This window comes from Akebia trifoliata, chromosome 12 (assembly GCF_017979445.1).
Source record: "Akebia trifoliata isolate Shusen 1 chromosome 12, ASM1797944v1, whole genome shotgun sequence".
NCBI classification, from domain to species: Eukaryota; Viridiplantae; Streptophyta; class Magnoliopsida; order Ranunculales; family Lardizabalaceae; genus Akebia; species Akebia trifoliata.
The window spans coordinates 1,843,768-1,856,922 of record NC_141386.1 but is presented as its reverse complement, the minus strand read 5'-3'; the positions used below and the strand labels follow the sequence as shown (position 1 = coordinate 1,856,922).

Below are 13,155 nucleotides of genomic sequence, written 5' to 3'. Positions count from 1 at the left end.
GTAATCACTTGGCACTATAGTTAGTCCCCCTATTTTTATTTGTAAAGTCGAACCAACAAAAAAATTGGATTGGTGCAATTAAGCCACCAAACAATTTTATTGGCTCAGTGTGATTTGGTGGGAATTGGGGGCCCCCAAAAACTAATTGGGTCCATCCCCCTGTTACCCTTTATTTTTCCGATCCCTTATACAATGATGGGTTTCAATGCACATCAAAATTGATATCCACTCATAAATACCCCAACCCTTGGACTTTACTAGAAAATATGAAATTAATAGTATTTTGAAATTAATTTAAATACATGGTCGTACGACTGTATCTATGATACTCTGTCCCTACGTAATATTCTTGTCTTGGCATGAACCCAATCAAGTCTGACGTGTGCCGAGAGAAGCCCTAAGTCACCAACTCTATATGGACCGAGTCATCAACTCTGTGTTCACCTTATCACTGTAGACTTGCAGATGACCCAACAACGAAGGTCCCTTTCCTATGGTTAACGCCCACACCCACCCATCTTTTGTGTTTGCATCTCATCCTTCCTAAATCCCTTTTATTGGTTGCCATCTCATCAACTTGGGCCCCATGGGTCCCATTGTCCCATTAAACATGGTGGTGCCTAAACAAGATCAACTCACTGGTGTACAAAGACAACCTACCGTTACTTTCCATGAACTTGAGAAATAATAGGTCCGATACATCAAACATGATGTACATGCCAAGTACCCAACACATCCACCATTTTAGAAGGTTGAGACTGGACTAATTTTTTGTGAGGATGATCTTCTCATCCTCACAAAAACTCAATTCAATCCGAAACTTCTAACCCATATTTTGAAAAATCATTGTTCTTACATATGTTTTTACTTATGTCGCATGAACAGTCCTTTTACATTTTTAAGATTAAACATCAAAATTGATGATCTATCCATTGAATTAGATTTATTTCATTTTCAATACAACCCTCTAATTTGCAAATAAAGTGTTTTACTATACATCAAGGGATTAGGGTTGATGTCAGCTACAACACCCAACTTACCCCCATTCTCTTTTACCTTAAATAATCTTATTATATTTTATTTTGTAAACGGGAGTAATGTATCCTATACATCAAGAATGATGCATGGAACCAGCATTGAATTTGAACCATTTAAAATTACTTTTTTAATGTTAAACTTTCAGCAATATTTCACAAGAATACACATCAAAATTGATGTGATGGAAGATATCTAATTTCCATTATCCTGATTACTTTTAAACAAAAGAAAGGAACCCATACGTCCATCGAAAATGATGTACCCAAAATTTATCTTATTTATACTTATCTTATTAAAAACATATTTAGTATAGAGTACCTGACTTTATCTCCACCCTTTTGGTATTTACTACTGCCCATGTGATTTGGAATCTAGGTTGCAACGTGTGACTTCAACTTTTGAATGTATGCTCCTCGGATGCAATGGGGTGAGCTGGACAACCCTTAGTAAGAATGAAATCTTACAAAATTAGTAAGGCTATCCTTAGTCTTCAATGCCATATAATGATGAGGTCAAGTTACTTTCCTTATCTTTCCTTATTTGAAAAACTATAGAGTGAGACCCACCCTAAAGTTTGTTGAATTTCAAACTTGGTAGGTATTATATTTTATTTTTTTCTTTATGTTCATGCCAGCACACACATCATTCACAACAACCATACTATCCTCCACACACAACACCCATTCTCTCCTCTTGTTCTCTCTACAACATACACACTGCCACGTTTTTTTATATTCTTCTTGTTGTTGCAATTGCCTCCTTGCTACAGAAGCCACGATTCCTCACTTTTCGTTAATTTATTTTTCTTTTAGCAACATAGCAGTCCACCACTCCAAGAAATCCGATTCGATTAGAACCCTCTCATTGATCTCTCTCGGTCCATCTCCATAAGCATCCTTGACGACAGCTACATCTGCTTTTAGTTTATCTTTGATCTTCTTATCCATGGTTTATATCAATGGAAGGTCGATTGAACCAAATCCTTGGACTGGGTTACTCCAACGCAGAATTTCCTCCTCTCCCCCATTATTGGACCTTCGAATTTGGATCCAATGTATGAGACACCATGAATGTCGAGCTTATCACCAGGGACCTTTGTGGAGGGAAATTCTCGGATGCACAGACACGTAGCTTGGATAACATGCATCATGGATATGGTGGTGAGAACTTCTCGGATACATGGACACGCAGCTCGAACGTGCATCGCCAACCCATCAAGTAGCTTGGAAAAAATGTTCCGTAGATATCGAAGATTAATATAAATCGGTAAGACGGATCTGATAGATATGCCATTGATTGACTGATAAGACAACCCATACCATGTCAAATCAGTTCTGATTATTTCAAGATTGTCAGAGCAGTTGCAACTACCCCGCAACTGACAAACCAGAGAATAAGTTAACTACTCTGAGCCACCTCAGGGGAGGGCACAGAGAACGATAATAGATGACTCTTATAAAGGGAAGGGAATGACTCATGAGGTGTGGGGGGTTCTTTCTTCTTTTCTCTGAAAAATATAAACAAGATTCTAAAAGAAATCAATACAATTTCTAACTTAATCGTCCGAGTGGACTCTTTTGCAGGTCCGAGCGAGCTACGAAAGGAAGGCAAAGCATCTCGAAGTAGAGCGAAATTCAGTATCTACAACCTTCATGGAAATTATCAAAGAAATAAAGGGTCTTGTTTGAAAATAAGAGAGGATGCAATGGAGGTATGGGGTTTGGAATAGGGTGCACACTGAATCGGGTAAATCCGAGAATTAAACCAATCCAAAGCCTTTTAGATTGAATTGATTCGGATTGGGCATGGTTTGGTTCAGGTACGAATTGTAAATAAAAAAAAAACTGATTGATTTGGTCCGATTCCAGATTAGGGGTATAATAAAATCGAATCAATCCGAGAACTCAACCAATTTTTATATTTATTATAATATATTGACTTTCTTGCTTTAATTTCTATTTTTTTCATGATTTTTATTTTTAATGTATTATGTGTGATTCTTTGTTTATGTTGAAATTATAAGTATGTTAATATTTTGTTTATGTATGTTATGTGTTATGTTTTGTTTGATATTTATTTTGCTTAGTTTTAAGTTTTAATTATTTTAATTTTACTATTGAAAATAATAAGTATGAGAGCTAAGAATTGATCCAAACCAATATTGGTTTGGATTGGTTTGATTCCAAATTTGTAGAACTGATCATGTTTTGGTCGGTTCCAAATTTGTAGAACCGATCATGTTTTGTTCGGTTCCAATTTTGCCACAAATCTGAATCATGTGCACCCCTAGTTCAAAAGGCTGATAACACGTAGGGATGCATCAACAGAGTTTTAGCCATGAAAGCTCTCTCTGATTTTTTGTATGAGCCCACTTATGTTGCCACGACCCACACAACGACCACATACGATTTTTCCCATGGAAAAACTAGATCTAAACCTCAAAATTTCAAGGGGTCCATCTTGGGGGCTGCCCCCAACTCTTGATTTGAAACCCACCAACCATAACCACATGCTTTCTCATACTTCCCTACTCGTTCTCACCATGTGTGCGTCCTTTCCTTGAATGACGTCAATTGTAGAAGTCGATTTTGTGATAAATCAACATCAATCATGATTTCATCATTAAATCCACCAAATAATAAAAAGAATATGGAAAAATAGAAAAGACAAGGATTTTTTAAGTTGCTCAGCAAACATGCCTATGTCCACGAGCTCGAGGAACCATTTTACTATAAATTGAGTTTATTACATGACATCCTCATCTCGATCCCCTCCTTCCTTTTTTACAATGGCCTCAAGGCCTTAAAATAGAAAAATCATAAAAAGAAATCATAATCTTACATAAATTTATTTTTACTGTTAATTTACATATAAATCCAATCTGTTCCGATTATCATTACGTAAAAAAAGAATTTTTTTTCAATAATCCGACTAAGACATCTTCTCGGGATGAGCATTTGAAAATTTTGAATAAATAATGTGAAATTTTTTTTATAGGTACTACTATACTCACCTCTGATTTAATCGAGATAATAATTATATCGAGTAAATGAAGAATATGGTAAATCTTCTATTGTATAACGGATATAAAAATTAAATAAATGAATAAAATATGACATGTAATGATAATTCATGCAAAAGTCTCACACATAACATGGGGTATGTATGCACTAGGTTATACACTCACATAATACAAGACCTTCCGTGGAACGTTTGTGACCTTTCACCCTATAAAACTCTAGCTCTTTTTTGCTCAATCAAGATTTTAGCAATCATTTATGCTAACGAAAATAATATTACTCTTCAAATATCATTATCATTATCCATGCATTATTTATGAATTATTCTATCATAAACGATATATAATAAGAAACACCTAATTTTTTTCTTACTTCAAAAAAATGCAGAAGAAACTTCAAAAAAATCAACTTAAGATGAAACATATGAGTTTTGAGATAGTTTCAATATGTTGAGTTGACTCAACTTAATGTCAAAAAATTAAAAATAAATACAAAATCGTTACTTTGGTGAGTTCACCCAAAAAGAAAGGGGCAATGTAAATTGTAAAAGCAACACCAATGGATGCCCATCAAAATAATGGCTCTAATTTCTAAATCATATCTCCTAATATGCTTGCATAAGAATGATCAAAATAACATGAAAAGAAACATGGTGAAGTAAGGTTAAGCTTCTCAAAATATACACAAAAGAGGATCCATTAGAATAGAGGAGTCTGGCATCAAAAGATCAAAAACTCTAAGATTATAATACAATAACTCCAACATACCAATCAAATAAAGAAATAAAATCTCTTATCCAAACCATCCTCTTTGGTGGACTTTGAAAATGATATCTCAAGAGAATTAGAATTTATGGGGAATTTGAACAATTGTGGGATTGATAGATTCATTGCATATGGAGTATACAACACCCCAATTTAGTCTAATTTTTTCATGTTTTGGGTAGTTTTGGGTCATTCCTTTTTTCGATAGGCAATAGAACATGTTAGAAGTTGAGGATTATGATGCTCTCTCGAGGAAGACCTAGGTCAAGGGCGCTGTTTGACCCTAGCCCCCTTTTGGCTATTTGAAGGCATTCATTTGAGGTTTTACCCTATGGCCAAAGAAGATTTTTTTCTTGTTGCAAGTCTCCAACTTATATCACCAAACCTAAAATCACTCTTTTTGCAATACTAACTAACAAAGCCAATGAGTTCTAAATGAGAACTCGAAAAATTAATACAATTCGATTCAGTAATAATATAAACCATTAAAACCCAATAAAACAAATAGCAAACACAGGGGAATCAAACTGTGGGGATGAAGCCGAACCTGATTTTTATTTTTCTTCTTTTGTAATTGCTGCAAATCTCATTAGAAAGACCACTTCACAATCAAGAATCATTAATGAAAAGTGAAACCCAAGAAATTAAATTAGGCCCAAAACAAAACAAAGACTAAATTCACATAAGAACCAAGTTTACAATCCACCTTCAAAAATCATTTCCCACAACAACAAAAAAAACATAAGAATCCCCAAATGCATCACAATCAAAGAAAATAAAATCTTAACATCCCTATTGTGAGTCCTCTTTCCCATCAAATATACTTATTATTTCTCCTTCCTTCACCGACCACTTCCGATCAAATTATTCTCAGTCAACTGGGACATTTTCCTTAACCCACCACTGTCGATCAAATTAGTCTCAGTCAACCAGGGTTTTCTTAAAGTGCTTGTTATGCCTACCATGATAGCTTTCTTCATCTCCTTGTTCTCTGCTGCTCTTTTTGTGTCCGGAAAGATCATAAGAAAGCAAAAGCATATAAGTTCTTTAAATATAGCTCAACTACACTTTTTCAACATGGTTATTGTAAAGGGTAAAATTGGTATTAGACACATGACGTAAATAAGGCGAATATTGGTCATATAGAAGTCTCATAATTGACTAAAGAGTATCTATTAACACACCACATCAAAATTTTCTTATGATACATGCACGAGATAATAAAGCCATGAATTGCCACTATCGACAATAACCTATCAAAAAGAACAAGTTGATATCAACGATCATGTTCTACTACCGATCTTTTGATGTTAATCGTGTGTTGTTCACTCTTCAATAGCTCTCCATCGATGATATTAAAAAAAAAAAAAAAATCCAAATCTAACTATCTTTCCTATTGTGAGAGAATGATACTCTCACCAAATTAATTATTGTCTTTTTTTTTTATTTAATTTAATTGGGGTCTACTAAATAAAAGTTTGGGGTGTCAATAAAAGTTTTCTATTTATAAGGTAATTGTTCTTAATTGTTTGTGTTTTGAGCTATGTTCTTCCAAGACGTTGCCCACTAATTGAATCGTCTTGTTGGCTAATTTGATTTTTGATCACATTGAAGATCTTAAGCGTTGATTTGACTTACTTGGATTTCAATCAAAGTGAGGTAATATGCGTCTGTAGATGCAATGTCACTAAATGCACGAAACATAAGATACTTTATTTCTCTCACCCCAATCTGCACTACTCCAGGAGTGGTCTTCCATATTGGCTCTGTTCAAAACCCTCCAACAAGTAGAATCCAAAGTATTTTGGGTTTCAGTCATATCCAACCCAATTTATCACTGGGTCGAATCCGGACCCCATCCATTATATATCACTGTAGGAAGTAGCAACTTGGAAGACTCACCTGAGATAATTGTTGCTAAAGAAAGCGCCACCCCAATGGGCAACCGAAAACATATACGGGCTCCGTGAAATCTTCTGCCATTTGTTCTACATCATGAATTTTCCTCAATGTATCAACCTCTGCTTGGAATTCCTTATCAAACTTCTGAACTGACTTTCTTTTGGTCCTAATCTTATTAACAGCAACATTGTAGTCCGAAACGATGAACTTTCCTTTGACTGATCACTTCCGATAAAATTATTCTCAGTCAAATGAGGCAAATTTGACCCACCACTTCCGATCAGACAGGACAAAAAGTCAGACTCCGACTCCGTGAAGTCCAACCTATAGATGAGTGACTTCAAATTCCCTTTAGAGAGATCTCTTTCCTTCTTACTCTCCCTGTAAGCTTTGAACATGACCAAAACATATGCGAGTGTGACAAGCAAAAGGGTTCCGACTAGGACTACAATCAAATACTTTTTGTCTTTTTGACACTTAATGTTTGTTAATTATTGGTTCTTTGTAGTTTTCTTTATTACTTTTCTTAGATTATTCTATTATGGTAGTAATCTAATCTACATTTTTTTATTTTAATCTCATTTTTTTAAGATTTGGTCTCTGAGCTTTCAAAGTGATCTGCTGGTTGTATGATAGAATTGAATCCCTTCTAGTTAGATCTACTTTTTTTCTTCTTGATTTATAGCTTAAATCTTGATTCATGCTTTGTTACTAAATTCTATTTTGGTATATATATTGTACCAAAATCATTCTCCCTTTTTTTAAGGCATTGAATTAAGGTTTAAGATAGATTGTTTGTGAGAAAAATGACTAAGAATTATTATATTATATATATATATATATATATATATATATATTATATATATATATATATATATATATATGGGAACGGATCAAGGGACATACGAAAAAGCATATGTATAAACAATGTAATATTAATAAATTTTCAAAATATGGGTTAGAAGTTTCGGATTGAGCCGATTTTTTGTGAGGATGATCTCTATGATGGGAAGATCATCCGAAAAAAAAAAAATAAATAAAAAATCAGTCCAATCTTAAACTTCTAATCCCATTAAAAGTGATTTAGAATGTGAACCGTCGATTTTTTTATCAATTTTTGCCAATAATTTGTAAATCACTTTTGATGGATTTAGAAGTTTCAGATTGAGCTGATTTTTTGTGAGCATGATATTCTCATCATAGTGACCATCTTCGCAAAAAATCAGCTCAATCCAAAACCTCGAACCCATATTTTGAAAAACCATTGTTTTTACATATGTCTCATGAACCGCCCCATATATATATATAAATTTTACACCTCTTAAATTCTCTTAATGTCATTGTCACAATGCCGAGAGTTATATTTTTTTTAACTATTCAGATATAATACTCTACTTCCATAAAAATATTTAATACATATCTTGCATTCGAAAATTAAGACTCAAATGCAGGACCACTAGTAAGTTGGAAAAGTAAAAGCTTTATACCATGCAAACAATCTTTGAACTTTGAATTGGATTGTACTGTACCAGGAAAATATAATTTGTTGTGTGGACACCATGTCTTGAATTCCAAGGAATTAATTCTCGTTTTGATTCCTCGTAGGAAGTTACAAGGGTAGAAAACTATTTTTTTCATTATCACGCAAGTTTTTTCGAATTCACCCTCTTCAAAATTGGGTTTTTTTTTTCCATTTTTTCTTTTCTTTGGGGGCAGGGGCAGGGGCAGGGGCAGGGGCAGGGGCAGGGCGAGGAGTTCATTTTCTTTTCGTGATGCGTTTTTGTCAATCAAATTCTAAAAATAACATAACACGTTGGACTGTCCAACGAGTTACTAAAATGTCAGACATGCCAGAGATTTAAGTTGTTTTTGGTAAAAAAGAAATTTAAAAAAAAAATTTATTGATAATTAACTAAGATTTTCACCCTTTTTTTATTTTTATTTTTTGATAATTTTCCCACACAATAATGAACAGTCCAGTCAGATTTTGTAAGAAAACTAATTTGATTCAAACAGAACCAATTTGTAAAACGGGTTGAACCTCCCACTTTTGTGAATCAATTTATAAACAAACAAAGAAAATATAGTATATGATTCAACCTTAAAAGCTTAAAATCTTTAATAAATACAAATCCATCTGACCAAGTTATACGATTCAACCTTAAAAGCTTAAAATCTTTAATAAATACAAATCTATCTGACCAAGTTTTTGATCCAATAACTGGATGTCTCCTTCAAAACATTGTTCTAAGCAACATACTATTCGCTTGAATATTGTATTATACTTTATAATTCCTAAATGCAACACTTGATTTCCAACGTGTACGTGTGGGGGAATGGCTACTAGAATAACACCTTCAAAGTCAAGTCTTTTGTCGAATACGAATACCGAGTGCGACAAGAAATAGTGTTCCCGCAAGAACAACAATCAAGATGAGAAGTCGAGAAGATAGTTTTCGTGAATCTCGAGGTTCCGAAATGCAAGAAGCAAGGTTCATATTTGGATTATCAGCGCAAAGGTCAGGGTTGTTCAAGAAACTAGTATTGTATGCCATGTTTTCAAGATCATATGGAATTTTACCCGAGAGTTTGTTGGAAGAGATGTTAAAGAAAGTGAGCTTCAAGTGGCCGATTTCAGAAGGAATTTCACCTGAAAGTTGGTTTTCGGATAAGTCGAGCTGATTGAGGTCGGGAAGTAAGCCGATGGAGTGTGGAATTTGACCAGAGAGTTGATTTCTACTGAGATTAAGAGTAGTCAATGAGTTCCAAGAGATATCTGACGGAATCTGACCAGAAAGTCGATTTCCATCGAGGAAAAGAGCGAGAAGACTAGAGAGAGCAGTTAATTCTAAAGGAATCTCACCCGAAAACAGATTATTGCTAGCGAGGAAGACCATTAGATTCTTCGAAGCATTGATTTGGGAAGGAATTTTACCAGAAAACTGATTGTTACTCATCTCCAATCGAGATAAATTCCGTGCAAACTTATGAGGAAGCTCGCCAGTAAACAAATTATCACGTATAATTACGGTCTCTAGATTCTCCAATAACCAGAATCCAGAAGGAATCTCACCAGAAAATCTGTTATTGTGAAGCAGAACCGTTGTCAAACTATTACAGCTTCCAATCGACCTTGGCAATTCTTCGCTGAAATTGTTCGAGAAAGCCACCAAACCAACCAAACTGCGTCCCGCACATAAATTCTTCGGTAAATTTCCATAAAAATTGTTCTCGGATATCTCCAAACCTCTAAGATTCGAATAAAAACCTAATTCTGGTGGAAGAACACCAGTCAAATTGTTCCTAAACAGCTTAATTCCTGTTAGCGATGGAATCCGTCCAATACTTGATGGAATTTCTCCACTTAATTCATTAAAAAACAAATTTAAATTCCTCAAATTGTGCAATTTACCGAAATCCTCTGGTATCGATCCAGTGAGATAGTTATTGGAAAGATCGATATCGACCAAATTCAAACATTCGACCGTTCTAGGAATCTCTCCAGACAATCTGTTGTTAAAAAGAAACAAATTTGTTAAATTTTTCAACAGAAACAGATTGCTAGGGATTTTCCCGCTCAAATTGTTCGAAACAAGATCCAAATGTTTCAGATCTGCCAAATCACCGATCGTTTGAGGAATTTCTCCAAACAAATTCGAATCACTCATCCACAAAAACCTCAATTTCTTCAATCGACCGAAATCGTAAGGAATCCTCGACGGAAAAAATGGATTATAAGCCAATCCAAGTACTTCGAGGTTCGAGAGATTACCGATTTCTGGCGGGAACGAACCGTTAAACAGATTCTGCAAAAGATAGAGCTTCTGTAACGCCGGAAGTCGTCCAATCGAGGAAGGAATGTCGCCGGAGAAGTTGTTCGCACCGAGATTGAGTTCACGGAGAGTCGAAATCCGGTCGATATCGTCAGGAATCCGGCCAACGAAGTAGTTCTGAGAGAGATCTAGGGTTTCGAGCTTCGAACAGTTGTAGAGAACGGTAGGAAATTCTCCAGGAAGATAGTTGAGAGTGAGATCTAGATTAGTGAGGTTTTTGAGATTGCAGATGGACGGTGGGATTTTGCTGGTTATGTTCATATCAGGTAGTACGATGCCGGTGACGAAACCTTCGGAACAGATGACACCTGTCCAGTCCCAGTGGGACCCACCTAGTGATGGATCCCAATATTTGTTGATCGACGGTTGATTGCCCCATTCTTGCTTTAGTTTCAGTAGGATCGTTTCTTCATGGTTTTGGATTTGGGAGTTTACGTGGAAGGGTAGGAAGAAAAGGAGTTGGAAGAAGAGAAAGATAGAGATTTCTCTGGAAGTTGAGGGTATTTTCGACATATGAGGAGTTGAGGTTGTTGTTCTGGTTATGTTTCTGTTTCTGTGAGAGAGGAGAAGAAACGATATGGTTTTTGCCGGGTGAGATGGGAAACCAACGGCAGATTTTCAAACTTCTTAGAGCGAAGGTTCGGTTTTTAACTCAAACTAGCTGTGAAAACGGCACTGGTAAATGAATTTATTACATTAATGCCACTAGAAGTTGGTAAAACTGAAACTGACTAATAAAAATGGTGGCCGGCTGACCATATGAATTAATTAGGGTGATGCCATAAGAAGGTGGACGGCTGACCCCACAAAAGACTCAAGACTGATCAGCCTAAGCTGGGCCCCCACAAGGACTATAAACAATCGAATCATGATATTAAGGACATTGAAATTATGTACTCAATTGTATGATTTTTTTGACAACTTGGATGTTAGAGTATTAGATTAAGTTGTAAAGTATCATTGTGTACAAAAATATGATGGATCATTATCTTATTCTTATGGTTAGATCATGTAGGGGTTAGTTTTCAGATTATCTCATTGTTGAAAACTTGAAAGCCTGCACACCACATGCACCAGGTAAGTGAGGGTACATCCTTGCGGGTGGCCTTGAAGAGCCATTATTCATGATGGGTGTCGATCACACAACCTATGAATTGTCATCGTTTAATGGAATAAAAATTGACATTGAGCCAATCTTTGGAATTTTTATTTAGATTATTCAATTTATCAAATCTTATCAGTTATTAAACTCACTTCTGCTAGACCAACTCCAGAGTCCATAAAAGGCAAATTTAAATTAGTTCAACGAGAAAAAAAAAATCAATGAAATTTGGAGAAAAGATACCAATAATATAAAAAAATCTCAAAAAACATAAATAGGGTTAAGTTTGTTAATTTATTTTTTAATTAATTTTGAGTGAAAATATGTTGTAAATATAATTTAGGTATCAAAGTAAACTTCTTTGATTGGTATCACATTAATGCTTAAATATAAATTTTGGTATGTTTAGATTAATGGTACTATGAATCTCAGAGGTGGACAATGCGAATTTTTTCCAATCATCTCAGTCTACCACTTGAATTCGATTTAGAATGGCAAGCCACGAACAACTAACCCAAAGCCAAATCCGAACCCAATGAACAAACTAACCCAATGAACAGCTTACTTCAGTCTTGCTATACATAATAATATATTGACTGTAAAATTAGTGGATTTGAACACACCGTCAGTGTGTTTAGCTAATGTGTCAAATGTTGGACTAAAATCTTTGGCGTGTAGTCCAGATTCTAGGACAACTTTATTCTCTTGCACACAACTCAATTCTAGAATTGGACTTCATGTTGGGTTTGATTTATAAAAGCAATTCTCCAATAAAATAAAATAAGAAAATCACTAAAATAAAACTGGATGTAGAATAAGTTATAATATTTCATAATATATTGTCACTTACATTGTATCATAATTTAATACTTTATTATCCTCTGTTATACTTATGATGATCATCTATTAACACAAATTAGTTAAATAAATGGCTTTGAATAGTTTGACCGTCGATGAAGATCTGCCAATTAATAAAATCCAAATGCTTAAAGTCAATCATTTTTTATATATAACAAGTTATCCCTGTAGATAATGGATCAAGCTTGTATTTGGGCTTTGCGCAATCCATAGACCATAGTCTTGTCGAAGGATTAGTCCTAAGGCACGAGCAACGCCCACACATCACACGCATAACGGATCTTGTATTTGGGCTTTGCCCAATCCATAGACCATAGTTTTGTCGAAGGATTAGTCCCGAGGCACGAGCAACGCCCACACATCACACGCACCAGTTAAGTGAGGATGCGCCCTTGAGGAATTAATTCTCATACTGGGTATTGAACTCACGACCTACGGGTATTAATTGCTTATTGGTCCAAATTTGCCATTGAGCTAACCCCTCAATCATTATTATCATGTAAAAGAAGAGTAGAACTTTCGATGAGGATTCGGTGATTGTGAAATGTGCACAATTCTTATATAATAAATGGATACATGACTAATATAAAAATACATAATCCCCATCGTTAAACAAAATCTAATACTACTGGTAATAT

The 13,155-nt window shown here is 35.0% G+C and overlaps 1 protein-coding gene across 1 annotated transcript; it reads right to left on the bottom strand.

Moving 5' to 3' along the window:
• Positions 1-8,675: 8,675 nt before the first annotated feature.
• Positions 8,676-11,247, bottom strand: LOC147388536 (uncharacterized). Its single transcript, XM_086419865.1, has one exon. The coding sequence runs from the start codon at positions 11,068-11,070 to the stop codon at positions 9,088-9,090; it is 1,983 nt and encodes a 660-aa protein (XP_086275991.1). The 5' UTR covers positions 11,071-11,247; the 3' UTR covers positions 8,676-9,087.
• Positions 11,248-13,155: the final 1,908 nt, after the last annotated feature.

Excerpts from the sequence above, each read along its gene's own strand:
- LOC147388536 (XM_086419865.1), bottom strand. The coding sequence starts at position 11,070 with ATGTCGAAAATACCCTCAACTTCCAGAGAAATCTCTATCTTTCTCTTC.